The sequence below is a fragment of the Nipponia nippon genome, unplaced genomic scaffold (assembly GCF_047370975.1).
Source record: "Nipponia nippon isolate SJK-2023a ecotype South Korea unplaced genomic scaffold, ASM4737097v1 scaffold_9, whole genome shotgun sequence".
In the NCBI taxonomy this organism is placed as follows: Eukaryota; Metazoa; Chordata; class Aves; order Pelecaniformes; family Threskiornithidae; genus Nipponia; species Nipponia nippon.
Genome location: NW_028262413.1, coordinates 30,912,119 through 30,927,824, shown reverse-complemented (window position 1 = coordinate 30,927,824; position 15,706 = coordinate 30,912,119). Strand labels below are relative to the sequence as shown.

At 37.8% G+C, this 15,706-nt stretch overlaps 2 protein-coding genes and 1 long non-coding RNA gene across 8 annotated transcripts in view; 1 reads left to right on the top strand and 2 right to left on the bottom strand.

Moving 5' to 3' along the window:
* Positions 1-1,263, bottom strand: part of ICE2 (interactor of little elongation complex ELL subunit 2) — a 30,317-nt gene extending 29,054 nt beyond the window's left edge. Inside the window, exon 1 of one of the 3 annotated variants that reach the window (XM_087743339.1) lies at positions 922-1,263. In XM_087743339.1, the coding sequence (XP_087599465.1) occupies positions 922-950 (29 nt within the window). In that variant the 5' untranslated portion in view covers positions 951-1,263. Of the gene's footprint in view, positions 1-446; positions 463-921 lie in introns of those variants that run through there. The other 2 variants (XM_087743338.1, XM_087743340.1) reach the window with 2 other exon arrangements.
* Positions 792-15,706, top strand: part of LOC148050253 (uncharacterized) — a 43,618-nt gene continuing 28,703 nt past the window's right edge. For 2 of the 3 annotated variants that reach the window (XR_015701255.1, XR_015701254.1), the window contains exons 1-3: positions 792-924; positions 1,888-1,980; positions 14,773-14,833. This is a non-coding gene — a long non-coding RNA (uncharacterized LOC148050253). The remainder of the gene's footprint in view (positions 925-1,887; positions 1,981-14,772; positions 14,834-15,706) is intronic. The other variant, XR_015701257.1, reaches the window with a different exon arrangement.
* The window catches only part of RORA (RAR related orphan receptor A), a 391,671-nt gene continuing 379,334 nt past the window's right edge, over positions 3,370-15,706 (bottom strand). For both annotated transcript variants that reach the window (XM_087743341.1, XM_087743342.1), the window contains 2 exons: positions 15,240-15,352; positions 3,370-13,890 (listed from right to left, as the gene is read on the bottom strand). In XM_087743341.1, the coding sequence (XP_087599467.1) occupies positions 13,726-13,890; positions 15,240-15,352 (278 nt within the window). In that variant the 3' untranslated portion in view covers positions 3,370-13,725. The remainder of the gene's footprint in view (positions 13,891-15,239; positions 15,353-15,706) is intronic.

Here is a 15,706-nt window from a genome sequence, read left to right as displayed (position 1 = left end):
AGTGTTTCCACATTCCCTCTTTATGGAAGTTACATATATACTGTCTAATTCCCTACTGGTTTTCAGTAGTAAAATACAGGTGTTCTTCACAGTCCAAAAAGAACAATTTCATTATACAGGGTATAAATTCTAGATACGGTGAGATAAACCCTGATGGAGCTACATGCTTTCAGATGTTCATTAGTCAAAACCAAAAATTGGGTTGAACTGCTGGAATTTTGAGAAAAATACAACAATCCTGTTTTTAATTTTTCAGAAAAGAGATATTTTGTCTTCTACGCAGACTTTACCTTCTAAACTGTCTTTTTTTTTTTTTTTTTTTTTTAAATAGCCCTTCCAGTGTACAGGCTTTATACAATGCCAGTCTTCCCAAGTTATGTTGAAAGGCATGAGAAAAGATTTATTTCTGTCTTCCTCACAAATGAACTAATTCAAAACCAACTCACCTCTCTAGGCTTAAAAAGCCGAATTACTTCTTTGTAGGGCTTCACCTCTCTAGGCTTAAAAAGCCGAATTACTTCTTTGTAGGGCTTTTCATATTAAAAACAGGAACAACGTCACGGCTCCAAATCCATACCGTGCACGTGTATTACTTAATTGTTCCTCGTTTCTGAACATACATAAACATACAGGCTAACTCTTCCTCAGGGAAAGCGCACTCACTCCTCCCCTCTTCCACTGAGAGAACGACAAAAAATTGCACACACACCCCCCCCGCCCAGCGACGGGGCGGAGCCGGGCGGGCGCGGGAACCCAGGCCCGCCCCGCTGCCCCCCGGCGCATGCGGGCCCCGCCGCGCGGCGGGCTGGGCGGCGCGTTCCTCTCTCGGCGGCGCAGCGCGGAGCGAGGGGACACCTTCCCGCCCCCCGCTCTTCAGACGCGCCCCGCTGGGGCTGGGCGGAGAGGGGTAAACGTACTCACCAGGTCAGCAGCTGCCCTTTGGCCGCCATCTTGACGGACCCCTCGGGGGAGCGTGCTCCCGGTTCCTCGTCTCTCAGCCGCCTGAGCCTGCCTCACGGCATTGGCCAATCAGCGTACCAGAGCGCCGGACCAGGTGTTCTGAGCCAGCCAATGGCAACATGGGCTCGAGCAGCTGGAGGGGCTGCGGCGGCCATCTTGCGGCAGGCGGTACTGCTGCAGGGCGGGGGTGAGGGCGCGGGGGCTGAGCCGCCGCCGAGGCCCGTGCCGGTGCCGGCCGCGTCCCGCCGCGCCGGGAGATGAAATGTGCCTAAGCCCTCTCCGCGCTCTGGGCTCCGCTCCGACTCCACGTTCTTCACTAAGGTGTGGCCCTGACCAGATGTTGGGTGCCTCGAGTGGCAGTTCCCGCCCTGGGTGTGCAGAGGCGGCCGGGCCGGGCTCTGCCGGGCGGCTCGTCCCTGAGGGGAGTTGGGAGCCTGTGTGAGAGGGCTGAAGTACCCCGTGGAGGTTGCTGCATTTGGCAGCTTCTCTCCTCTCCTGGGCTTCCAGTTCCCTGGCTCACTTCCCACTTGTTAACATGTGGGCAGAGCCACAAAACCTTTTTTCTGATGATCAGGGTTTGCAGTGTGGTAAAATGTAGAGTTCAAATATTCCCAGTAGCTGTAGGTCTAGGTGATGGAAACTCATTTGCTTTTGGTGTTACAAGGAAAGGGGATCCCCTTCACATTTCTATAGATGGAGAAATGAAGAGCAAAGCAAGGATTGTGGCATGAAGCCATCAAAGCATTCACAGCACCTAGTCCTGTAACTAAAACTCTGGGCACTATACACAAACAGATAAAAATACTGAGATGATTCAGAATGATGTCCAAACCCACCAACAAAGGAGTCTCTTTAGCTTGCTTGCAGATCAGTTTGAAGGACATTGTTTGATTTTAATTCTGCCCTTTTTTGGTTTGTGTATCTCAGAGAAGCGGAAAGGTTTCTGTCTCCCTACTGGATCCACCCAGAGCCCAGTCCTGGAGGTAGCCTTGTAAGGAGTAATCTTACTTCAAATCCCAGGTATGGTAACAGTTACATAGCCAAACAATTAGAAGACTTACCCCAGATTGTGAATGCGGCAGATTAAATCCTACTTTAGTCTGCATCTCTAAAACCTGTGGTGTCTGTTTCTTTTTTAATGGTGCTACTTCCTACATGTGATCCTTCTAGTTCCGTGACATAAACACGAACATCAGGAAACACTTTTTCACTGTGAGGGTGACCGAGCACTGGCACAGGTTGCCCACGGAGGTTGTGGAGTCTACATCCTTGGAGATAACTCAGAAGCTGTCTGGACATGGTCCTAGGCAACCGGCTCTAGGTGGCCCTGGTTGTGACCTCTGGAGGTGCCTGCCAACCTCAACCATTCTGTGATTCTGTGAAATAGCCACAAAACCACCACCTCCTAACCCCCACTTTAGCTTTCCTTATGGGTGGGCATGGGAGTCCTCCGTTTGTCTCACTTCAGAAAAATGCCTGTGTTTTATATTGCACTATGTTCAATAGTATATAGTTGTTGCCTAACCTGTATCTTAGTGGTTAGGAACTTTCCCGTGAGTGGAAAGATTGAGCAGGAATCATGTCCTGAGGATGGGAAAATTAAACCCGGGTTATCAGTGTCTCAGAAACTGCTTTCATCATGGAGCTCCTGTAGAACAAATGGCACTACTTAGTGCAACAGTTCTAAGAAAGTCATGACTTCCACTACTTTTTTTGTAGGCTTGATCTGTAGGTGAAGGCTGCTTCCAGATACAGTGCTTCAAAGATGAATGCTAATACCCATTTCTGGATCACAGTCAGGCATATAAATACTCAGCTGTTAAAGCTCTGTCAAGACTGAGGCATTTCTGGGTAGGTGCAGAAGTAGAATTTTACATGCCTGAAGTCTTAAGACCAAGTGTGCTGCTGACATTCAGGTGTTCCCAAAGTTAGCAAAGCAGAGGGGAGTTGCAACTTCGAATTTTGATGCCTAAATTGTATTAAAACCACAATTTTGATAACCAAATCCTCATTTAAATTTAGCCCAAATTGGTATTTCCAAAGTCAGTGGGAAGGCCTTAAGCCAGATTTCTTGTATCTGGTACTTGATGCAGTGAACTGTGATTTCAAACAAGAAGACACCTTCAAGGAGAGGGAAGCTAGATTAATCCACATTTATTCTGAGGAGGTTTAAAGCTCATGTTGGCCAAAAGAGGAGCTTAAAAGGTGCTTGAGAGTCTTGTTTCCCTGCTGCCAAACATTACTTGATGTATGTGCTAAACAGCTCTGATATACGTGCTTGGAAGCACAGCCTAATTTTCTAATGGTGTATTCCTTAAGGAATAAACGTAATAAACCACGATTCAGGAAAACAAGATGCTACTGACAAAAAATTAAGACAGATTTTTCCATTAGAAGCTGAAGTTTTATTACAGGATAACAGTACATAAAGCACATCTAAAATCGATGTGTTCAATGCACTTAATAAAGGTAATGTAATATTAAAGGTACAGTTTCTAAGTACAATATAACAACATTCATATTAGAATGAAAATTGGAGTATTTAAAAGACAACATTAAATCTTTTATTTTTACAGTCATATTTACAAAATGAATCAAAATACTTTTTTCGGGACTGAGTAAAATAACAAACTTGAATATAAGCAGGCTATTGGAAGAGTGAGTTGGAAAGGTCCATGAAAGTGAAAAGTTAAGTGATTGGGTAAAGATCATTAGCAAAGGTTTAGTACAATACCACTTTAGTATTCCTCTTGATGGCTTACATTTTATTGTGGCTAGAAAAGGAATTTATACATACTGTACACATAACAGACAGCATATATTTACATGTACAGTATAATTGCATTTAAACTTGTGTGTATTTACAGAAATTTGAGCATATCACTCAACGAGGTTTTTGAAGTCTATGTGCTTAATCTTCAAACTGATGTCTATTTGTAATCAGCATTTATTCTGGTCTTGTTACATTGAACATTTAGTAAACAGGGAGAATATATGTTAACCAAATGGTTTTGCATAAATATATCAAACTATTAAAATTAAAACAATAGGGAGAACCTGTTTCTAGCATTATGTATAGGTTAGTACGTACAAATTTAAGAGCGACTCCTTTTCTCTTGGAAAATATCAAAAGGTGACTTAAATCAACAAGGGAAAATAAAATTGTCATGGCTTATATTTAAATAAGATTGTAGCTTCAAGAGGTTTTTATAATTGTCCTGATAGTGTTTGCAATTAAACATTCCACTTATGAAAATATACCCACGGTGCAGTAAAGTTTGTATTTATTTTTAGGACAACAGTATGTTTGCTGTTTAAAAAAAATTATTTATATATATATATTCCTTGGATTGAGGGTATAAAAGCAGTGCATGGAAGCCAAGAATCATGGCTTTAAAATTCACTACCTTCTATTATCAAAAAGTGCAGTAAACAGAAACATTGTATTTAATAAATTGCTCAAAAATCTTTGCTAAAGATCTTATAAATTCAGTAATATTACAGAAAAATTCTAATAAATATTTAAAAGGTTAATTACCTCCTTAGTTAGATATTTGATATCCATCAGTTTTTAAGATTAACATGAAAACAGTATCTAGAATGAAAGGAACAGGGGATAGGAATACTTTTAAGGGTACATGACTACGTAAATTAAGGTATACATGAAAAATAAAAACAAAACCCCCAGACCTGACAAAGCGTTGCAAATTCCACTTCTTAACTAACTTTAGTTGCTAATGGCTGTCCTTGGATATGTATGCATGATTTATAAAGCATATCCAAGGACTGAATTTAGCCATCCATCTATCATGGAAGATTTACAGAAAATTCCTATTTACAGTAACTGGAGTTAAGTGTGTAGGCATGGCCTAGTAACATCCGCAGTTTGAGTGTGTACAGATCCTATTTAAAGTGAAGAGGGAGGAAGGCACCCAGCAGAATAACATCTATAAATATCAGATGCAACAACAGGATAGAACTCTCCCAACAAGCCAAATAACTACCTCCCTTTCAGACAGACAATGTATTGTAATTACTTTATACTGGCAGATTAGCTGTTTTTCTTTTTTCTGATACAATACAGGCAGACTCCTTTAGCAACCAAAAGGATAACAAGCTGGACAGAACATTTTCAATAACGTTAATAATTAATAATGTTAATAATGTAGAAAAAAATTCTACATTTGATATCAAGTATCTGTACCAGTGAAGTAATTTTCTCCTTATTAAATATACTATAGAATAATTTATATAATGACACTATGCATTTAAAGAGAAAACCATGTCCCAAATCTTGTACTCTGATACAGGTACTTGTTGGGCATATGTTGGTGTATATATATATATATACACAAATATATATATATTTATATATAGTTATACTCAGTGAAATTAACAAGACCCAAACGTGGTATTGTCTAGGAATAAAAGGGGTTTGTTTGCTTTTGTTCACAAAAGTAACTTATCTAGCACCACACATCAGAAAAACACAAAAATAGCACACTCTAGTTCTAAACAGCTATGTCTAAAATAGATTATATAGTAAAACAGATATTATACAGCATAATGTGGTATTTGATAAACAGATAAATATTTGCACTGTGTAGGCTGTTTATAGTATAACTTTATCTATACAGAACGAAAGCAAAAAGTTAACTGTATAGAGGTGAGCAGAACAACATTAAATATTATGACTCCAAAGCAGAGACAAAGTTAGAGTTGAAAGAATAGAGCAAGATAAAATGTTTACAGGCCATTACAAGTCCTTAAATTAGTAGTAAAATAAGGAATCAGTTGCTCAAGTTTAAGAAAGCAGTAAACAAGAGATTGCATTTACATGCAGATGTCTAAAACTTGTATTTCTTTTAAATCTATGCACAAAAAGTCATTTGTTTTTATTGCTTGACATTCAGTTATGGCTAGAGTATTTTTAACCTTTTTTTGTACTTTGGAAACAAGAATATTGTTAAAGGTGCCATAAAAATGGACAACATTGAAAACAGTTTGCAAATAAACCACCTAACACTGCAGTTCTTTATACATTTTAAAAAGCCTTGTCTGGGGTTTGTCATATGTTAAATATATTTAATCTGGGAAAATACATTGTAGCTTGAAGCCTCCCATTGGCCCAAATATCCAATACAAAAACACATCTCCAGAAAAGGAGCAGGCAGACAATACAGTTACATATAAAGAAGCAGCCAGTTAATGTCCTAATAGTTCAAATATTCACCACTGTTCTGTAACTTGTTTCTAAATCAATGTAGAAATGAGGAACATTTTGGATTTAGAAAGGTGTACAGTACGTATGCCTTTTTGTGAAATAAAATTCACTGTATTGCTTATGAATTCTCTGCATTAGATATAGATAGAATTACAGATTGCAAGTTCCTGTAAAGTTTGTGCATCTACATTAAGACTTTGTGGGGTAATTTAGGGTAGTGTTTCTCAAACCGAAAGTCACAACCATTTGAAAGTCGCTGCAGTGTTTAGATTATTATCAAAACGCTATGTCAGGCAAACGTAGCTCGGTTCTATATGAAGTGTGGCAGCTGGGTTCTCCAGCGCAGAGCATGTGGTTGTGCTGGCTGCAGACGAGCGCGCTGGCCAGGGAACTCGTCCCGCTTGCTGGATGCAGCTCAGCCCCTGCAGCGTGGAGGAGCTGGAAGGGCTGGCTGTTGGCTGCAAGCGTTTGCAGTAGCCATGGAGTTACTAAGTACTAGCAGCAGCTCAGTTCCTTCAGTTAGGAAATGCTGCCAGTCATCACAACTGGTTCGCACTCCCTGCCCTAGAAGAAGTAAGTTAATTCCAACACAGAGAGCCCTATGAAGAAATATAGCCCAGAGGGATTGTGCTTTCAGAAAGCTTGAGAAACACTGACTTATAGGAAAACAAGTATACAAAGGACATATGAACACCGAAAACATGCAGATGTTAACAAAAAGGTGTGATGTCACACATCAAGTTGAACAACTTGATTGTGAAGTTCAGCTTGAAGAAGTAATGAGATTATGAGGGAAGACATACAAGTGAATATTGTGGCAGAAGAAATGAACCTGTGAGTATTGATCTGAAGCCTTTATCATGTTTTGTTTCTTATTTGGATAGCCTACTTATTGCTATAAAGTTATTGCTATATTCTACCAATGATAAAGGCAAAAAAAAAAAAAAAAAGATCAACAGCAACGTTACGTATGAAAAAGGTAGAATACAGCTTTTATTTTGATGTTAAAATTCTATTTAGTACCTGAATAAAGTTCCAAAGATAGACTGTATCTTATCCTAAATGTTACATATTTTCCCCCTCAAGTCCAGTGACTTAGCATTATTTAGCGAGCTATTATCACAGTACTAGGATTAAAGCACATACTGCAATGATTTTTAAATAAATACTCATTTAAATTTTAAAACTTCTCTTTTTGTTGTTATATTTGGTATCTGTATGCATTTGCCCTCATTTCCACCAAATGATTTACTGACAGGAATATTTAAGCATAAAGAAAATAGGAGGCTAATATTCAAATATATTCATGGATGAAACTTTTAAAGTAATAAATATTAGTACTAATAGTGAAAAAAATAATTCTAATAGTTATATTTCTCCAGCTAAGGAAAACGAAGATGTTTCTTTTGTGCAATCTGAATCAGCTAGCACAGGTAGAATTTCATATACTCAATACTCAAGAGAAAATTGCTTATTATTTTTGGATATTGGATAGTAAATGCTGTTTCTGACATTTATATTAATAAGTTTACATTGGGGAGTTTAGGAGTGTGCACAGAAAAAAATACACATTGTTTGTACAGCTTATACTATGCAACCTGTTTTGTTCACCAAGTACAGACTGGGGAATGTCTATGCCAATCAAAAAAAAAAGATATTGTAACGTTTGGATCACCCCACTACATACTTAAAACATCTTATAGATTGTACATATTAACAGTATGCTTAATTGATCTGCAAGCACATAAAGAATAGGTTCTATTGCGAATCAGCAATAGGAATTTTCTTCTGCTGAAGATGCCAGAACACAAACTGATCAAGAGGTCGTACTTGCTAAGCGGTTGTCTGGCTTGGAAGGCCATTCCAAGCTAAACTCGACTATCAGCCTGTAAAACCGTAAGAAAGGTTTCCCTGTTTATTAAGCAACCTAAAGTAAACAACTGGAAGCCATATACCCAGTGAAAAAAACCTCAGTAACCTAAGATACTGGAGAACTGATGCTTTTTGCAAGAAGACAGACAGGTTTGATGGAGAAATTCAGTCTCTTCCCAGTCTAACCAAAGTCTTGAAATCTTGCTCATTGTGTTTGTAGTTGCTTATTTACTTTTCTACTTGCATTTTCAAAAGAATGTGAAGCCATAAGCCAAGGCGAAATGGGACAGGCTTCCAGAATCCTACAATTTGACACGTGGAGACTTCCTAGACATCGCTGGTTTTTGGTGCCATTGTAATCACTTGGAATTGCTGTATTTGATGTACTAGATAGGAAAATGGCTCAGCCTCAATGTTTCTTTCCCGTCAGGTTTTTTGCTTTACCGTGAAGCGTATGCAACAATGACAGACAATGTCTGAATTGTTCTTGTAGTCCTGCCGATCTCTGTTCCTTTCTATGTGACTTCATTGTCGAAACCTCATCAGTACCTTTTCATTCTTACTGTGCTATCATAAACTAATTTGTTTTCTTTGACAATAATTTTAACACTGAAAACCCATTTTCTATTGCAAAACACTGAAATTCAGCTGGAAAAATAGTCCTATCATTATAAAAAAAATGTCCAGAGGGTATTGAAATTAATTTCAATCATTCATTTAATGGGTAAGCATTAATTTCTTTTCTAAAATATAATTGCAAAACCTTTGCGCTGTTTGGAGTACTTTTGTTTTGAACAAAATAAAGATCAAAGAGCAGCTATACTGCAAAACTGAGAAAGAGAATGAGGCACGCATAGAGCATTTAGTTAAAAAAAATATCCAGTTCTCTTGTGCCTGGGGGGGAGGGGGAAGGGAAGAAATACTAGCATATTTTTTTTAAAAGTAATTTGTTCCACCAGTAGTACTGGCCACCCTGTTGAAGAGTTTTAGAAGATCCCTGAGCACATTAGTTTCTGACGCTTAACCCCAGCTCCAAAATGATAGGGCTTCTGTTGTTGATAACGAGATGGATTGTCATTCACAGTTAAGTCAATCATAAGGTGCTTATCTATTTACCCTTTTTTTCACCAATCAGCACAAAGAACTGTCAGAAAATAACTTTTATTTTTCTTTTTTAAATAATAAAAGGGCACAAAATTTAAACAATGTTTTGTGACAGTGGTTTAGGATTATTATCTGGCTGCCCCTCAACAACAGACAAGTGATTCAATCGACATTCCTTAGCAAAAAAAAAAAAAAAAAAGGCAAAAAAAGAAAAAAAAGGCAAAAAAAAAAAAAAGAAAAATCCTGTACAAATATGTATTTTTCCCTGAGGGATCAAGGTTACACCCGCAAGTGCTCTATGTACATATTGCACTGTAGAGGAATGAAGAACATGTGCAAAAAAAGCAACAATGATTGAAGCTTACTAATCAAACCTTTTAATCACGACTGCTATGTCATCTTGCATTTTGGAATGTCGGAACACAGCTAATTCCTTTAATCTAAAATGTAAAAATAAAAAAAAAAACGAAAGAAAAAGAAAAACATACCTCTACTATGGCACATTCAATGAAATAAAAAGTTTTCCAAAGACAAATAGACAAATTCCATCAAGAAAATAATACAAAGTTCGTTCGTTTGGTTTTTTTTTGTTTTTTAGAAAAATTACATTACTTTCTTTCATTGTTTCACATTACAAAATCTTTTTTTTTTTAATGTTTACACAAATCACATTTTATTGCAGGAATATTTCAAGTGCCATCAAACATTTATAGAAGGGTTAAAAAAATAGAAGTCTCTCTAAAGTGGTCCAGACAAGGCTTTGTATAGAATAAATCTTTTTTTCCACCTTCTATTTTTGACTTAAGTATTTTGAATACATTTTCTTTATTCCATTGACACTTAACAGCCTAGAAGCAGCCACTCACACGTACCCACGCATATATTCATGTGCGCACACAAATGTACTCTCTCACACACGCACAGGTGCACATACACACAGATATCTTGGTATCCATACTAAGATAGAGAAGCTTTAATAAAGAACAACCAAACTTAAGAACAGCCTCCCTTTTCACCTAATCCCATAGTTTTTAAAACATCAAACAATGTTGGAGATGTTGAAGTATATTAGGGTGGTTAAAATGACAGTATAGTATAGTATAGTATAGTATCTTCTCTCTTTCCTAGAAAGCCAGAAAATATCTCTGTGGATAGATATAACACCCGATGAAAATCTCTTTGCAGACTTTAAGGAACAGATCATTCAAAAAAAAAAAATTATTCCTTTACCTTCAGCTGTCCTCACGTTTTTGTTTGTAGTGAACTGGGCAGATGACGGAAATACTCACTTGACCCCAAATTTGTTTTTTAACGGAATATTTGGTGGATCATCTGACAGCAGGCCATAGTCCCAGAGATTCTGCAGAGTGCACCTCCTCTGCTGCGCTGGGTTCTGACATGGCCATTGCTCTGACGTTATTCTATATCCCCTTTCATAAAAGCCTCCTTGGCAACAAGTCTTATCAGTACATCTGCCATGCTGTATCCCTTTTACTCCTCTGTCTATGAAGAGCAAAACGAAAATCATATTCTATTGCCAAGTGGCTGTTAGCTGTGATCAAGAAAGCAGAGTTACTTGGGGTATGTGTGCACAGCCTGATTTAACAAGGTGCCAGTACACCGGAGCCCCCACGGACACAAATGACAGCACTTTCTGGCCTGGAAGATCACATTACAAGCTGTTTTCAGATGCAACGGGCTTTCAGCTAAGGCTCTACCTGGAACCTTTTTATGGTTACGTATTTTATTAGTAAATGCTCCAAAAACCTGTATTGTCAATGACTTGTGGGTGTAAATATGCTGAACTAGATACCAAACAAAACCATTGGCACCTAGATGCTTAGTAGAGTACTAATACTCATCAGGAAAAGGTAAGAAAAGGACGTGACTGAAAATGAATCCCCAAATATTTTTCCTGGTAGTCTACTTATTGTCAGAAGTAGGAGTTCTATCTCACTCTCTAAAAAAGTACAGGTCTTACTTCGTTATTCATTAGTTGACACTGAAATTAAGTTTAGTTGGTCTTTACAGGACTAGCACCTAAGGCTGGTCACATTCAGAAAACATTTGTTAGTTAAAAGGGTTGCTTTAAAAATAGGAACACACATTAGAATGAAAGTACCGTATCATTCCAGTTACTCCAATAAAGTAAACAATGATTCTAGGAAAAGTGTTTCAGTGAAACTGGAGAGAGCCTGTGCTGGGCTGTGAGCCGCCTCTTCGGGAGCAGGCAGGATGGAGCAGTAAAAGGACGGCTCTATGGACTTTTTCCAAAAGCCCCCTCATGCCTCCATCCCGGTGCTCGTGGAGGTGCAGGTATTCCCGTCCCATACTCCAGGACCGTACTGCTTTGAAGGGGAAACATACGATGCTCATCTTCCCCTCCTTTCAAACCATAGAGATGAGTAATAGCTGTAAGCTTCCCTGATGTGGCAGACTATAACATTTTTAATAGGTGTCACAGCTAAATGTCTCAATTTGACCCCAAAGGAAACATGTTCAAATCACAGAATAAACGTCTATTTTGCTCATAATAACCTACTGACCTAATTCTCCTTTTTAAAATAGTTAGGCTTCGGTGTGCTTCACTGACTTCTGTTACTTCTCAATGACTATAATATGTGTAAGAGATTGTTTATCCTTGGAAATTAAAGCAGTGGAGCACATTTCGTCTCATTCCTTTTTCTTTTTTAAAGTTCCTGGCTTTTTCTTATTTACTTCACCAGAAGCTTCATTTGTGTAGGCCTACAAGGCATCCAGTTACACATCCTCATCTCATCCAAACCAATTATGCACCTCTGGCTCAAACAGCCACTGTTTATTTTGTGATGTTGTTTATTGTGCATCTGCTTCCTTCAGAACTAGGTTTACTTGCCAAATTTGCTCGGAGACAGTATTCTTCCTAAAGGGAATGGTAATTATTAATAATAAAGACTGCAAGATTCGGCTTACTGGTTGGTTATGCAATAAGGGAATCACAATTTCAGAATTACAGAACACAGATTTATGATATTTATGATTTCCAGGCATTATACAGAGTACACAACAGTGCTTTCTAGCAACAGTGTGCCTTTACTTTGTTAGTCTGTCCTCATCTGATAAACTTTAAAGTGCATCTTTTTCAATAAGGAGAGCAATGGACTTCTCTGTTCAGCTCCCTGAAATTGAACTGCTGGATGCTGGAAGAACATGGGTCAGTGTCTCATCTCACTGAAGTCAAAGACAAACCTCCTTTGGATTTTAATAGGCTAGAGTTTGGAGTTTGAAGGCATTGTTTACGATATGGAGTAAAAAAGTATGTAATATTATGTATAAAAATTACTTTTCCACATACATGTCATACACACATACTTTTACTGTAGATACAGACTTGAGTAGATACAGACTTGAGTAAATACCTTCAAACCTGGATTTATGTTGGGCAGAAATACACTTTAGTTAATAGCCTGATTTTCAAGGATGCTGTGTTACTCATTTGTAAATGATGTGTAATTGCTTAGTTTAACTTTGACCGTGGAAACTCAGCACTTTTGAAAATGAGGCTTTTGACTTGTGCACCTAAATCTGAATTTAGGCATGCAATTTTAAACATCCAGGTTTGAGAGATTTTAAAATAAAAGTACCTTTGAAATCAACAGCTGAAAAGCTGATTTTAATTTAGAAAATTGTCATTATTTTCAACTCTTTAAAAAAAAAAAAAATCTGTGTAACCATTTCAGGATATGACCAGCCTCTCTTTAAAAGTAACATGGAAAACAGCAGCATAAATACCTCCCAATGTACCAGTACCTGCCAAACCTTTTTCAGTTAAACTTGAATTTCTGGTGCACATGCAACACAACAATGAACACGCTAGCATTTAATTTAAAGAAAAAGGTGCAAAATGAAAGTGCCTTATCAATTCAACAAGAAAAGCTATACCAGTAACTACATTTTATATTAATTAAAACAATATATAAACAATATCTCTTCTGCTATATATAGTCTTCATGCCCATTTACCCTGTAATATATTATAATGCTATTGTTGCTATTGCTATGGACCCTTTTCATGCCGTTCTGTCTACTGGCAAACAGTGGTAGGTGAAAAAAAATCGTCCTTCATGAAACAATGAGCAAGTTGTGCAAACTGATGCTGAAATCTCTGCAATGCACACCAGTCGCTGATTACTAGGTGGACTCTCTGTTCTGATCAACAAATTGATTGTTCTGTCAAAAGTCTGGGCAGTGAACTACAAGAGAAAACAACCTTCTGACATTAGTACCCTCAGTCTGTGTAAACAGAGGTCAAGGATTGAGAAGTTGAGACAGAAAAAGGGTCCATATTTGTAGGCATAATGGAAATCATATGCATGAGAAAAACAAGTTCAACTTTGTTTCATTGTTTCCCATCCTTCGCCTGACCCCGACCGCCAAGAGATGTGCAGTGTGTTGGCTCCCTAGGTCTGTGCAGGGCCATATAAAGTGTCTTGGTTTTCTTTCTTTTTTTTTCTTTTTTTTTTCTTTTCCTTTCTTTTGTTTTAATGTTTGTACTTCAGACATTCTAGAAGTGCTTAGGTGATACGTTTACCCATCAATTTGCATCGCTGGCTCAAATTCTGAAGTGAACAACTCCTTGTAAAGTGGAGGAAAATGAAGTCGTACAATGTCTGGGTATATTGCTTTAAATGCCATAAGCTTTTCTGTATGTCGTCCACACAGTGCTCTTAAAGTAGACACTTTGCATATTAACTGTAAAAAAATGAACAGAAGTCATATCGTCATATATGGAACCAGGCCTCCCAATCTTGCTCTTAGGATTAAAGCTCTCTCAAACATTTTGAGGTCACTTCAATTGTTTACTGTAACAATGACATTTCAGATGTGTAGTCATGGATGTTTGTTATGTTAGATTAAAAAAAAAAAAAAAAGAAGAGGAAGCCACTAAAAAGCTATTTAAGTAATGGATTAATGCTATTTGTGAAATAATCTTTTCTTTAAGTTCCTAGGAAAATGTATCATTAGGTTTCTTCACTTGCCTAGCAAGCACTGGATTGATACAGAAGTATTTCATGGCTGGATCTTAATTCACGCAACTGAGCCATTCTCTTGGAAGAAGACAGTCCTGACTACTTTTAAACCCACTGTGAACATTATGGACGGAACTGGCAATGAAGTAGATTAGGCTTTTTTAATTTATGCCAAATCAGGTGAAAAGGAACAGACCAGAAAAATCGATACTTCAAAAATATCACTAGGGCACTCCCTCTAACTTACTGAGTAAATTATTTTTATCAAAGCGCATGGAAGAAACTTTCTTTCAACAAAGCTATCCACGGTATACACTGGGAAAAGAGTTCTATGAGCTAGGATTTGAAATGAGGACAATCTGCCAAGCCTGGGCTGGACTATCCTGCTTCTATGGTAATTAATTCTGTGGTGTGAAACTAAGTGTATGGTTTCTGGTTGTGTAGAGTTCTAAAAGCAACTACCTCTGTAAGGAGGTGCCTATCCTTCCCCAGTTCTTCAGATTTATTTTTTGTAACATCACACCACTTTTCCGTTTTTGAAAAATTAAGTGAAGATACTTTAGATTAGCATAATAGTATGTAGTATCTCTTTTCTCTTCCCTAGGCATCAATATTTGGAAGAACTGCTGAGAAAAAGGCTGTGTAGGAACTTCTGAAAAAACAAGGTTAGTTTAGGTATTGCACGTTGTAACAACTTAATTGTCATGTAGGCAGAGATTTCATGTGGATTAAGGCATGCATGTTGTAGAACTGAAACAGTATTCTGTGTGGCAGAAATGTGGTCTAGGAGAAATAGGATAAAAACCTTCATCACTTTTCATGAAGTTCAACATTAAAATACTTCTTTTCAGACCATTATCAACCTTGTTCCCCAGTACATCATCATTTCACCTCTTCTAGTTTTTAGTAAACAGTTTCAGCTAAGCACCTTTATTTTGAATAAAGAACAAAGAATTCTGGTTTTAGAAATAACAAATTAACTGCATAAAAGCTTTTACACCATCATTGGGATACCGTTGATAAGAAAGCATACTTTCACAGTCATGTGACATGGCACAGTAGGAGTCTTACCTTTGTTAGAATTCCATCTTCTCGGTGGTTCTTCTGTAGGACATGCTGAAGTGCTAGCTGGATCTTCTGTTGGAGTTTTTCAATTTTTACTTTCTCCTGAAGCCATGAGCGATCTAAATATAAATGGAGTTAACACCTCTAGTACTGCACACATCAATCACAGTGCACCAGGAAGTACTAAGTCTGTTACAGATTCATCTTTCTTGTTTGCAACCTTCCTTCCACTTCTTATATACTCTCATATAGAAAATCAGTTTCAAAATTCATAGGTTTTGGAGTATATTTATTACGTGCATTTAAAATTACTTTTATGAAGCCCTTAATTAGAAGAATGCAGCGTATCTGAGTAGGAGTTATTACAAAATGAAGCTAGCAACTTTTTAGTGGGAAATGAATAGATCGCACAATGAACAAGTAGTTGGAGTCGATCTTCTTGCTAAGATCTACAGTGACATACAGAAAAATCA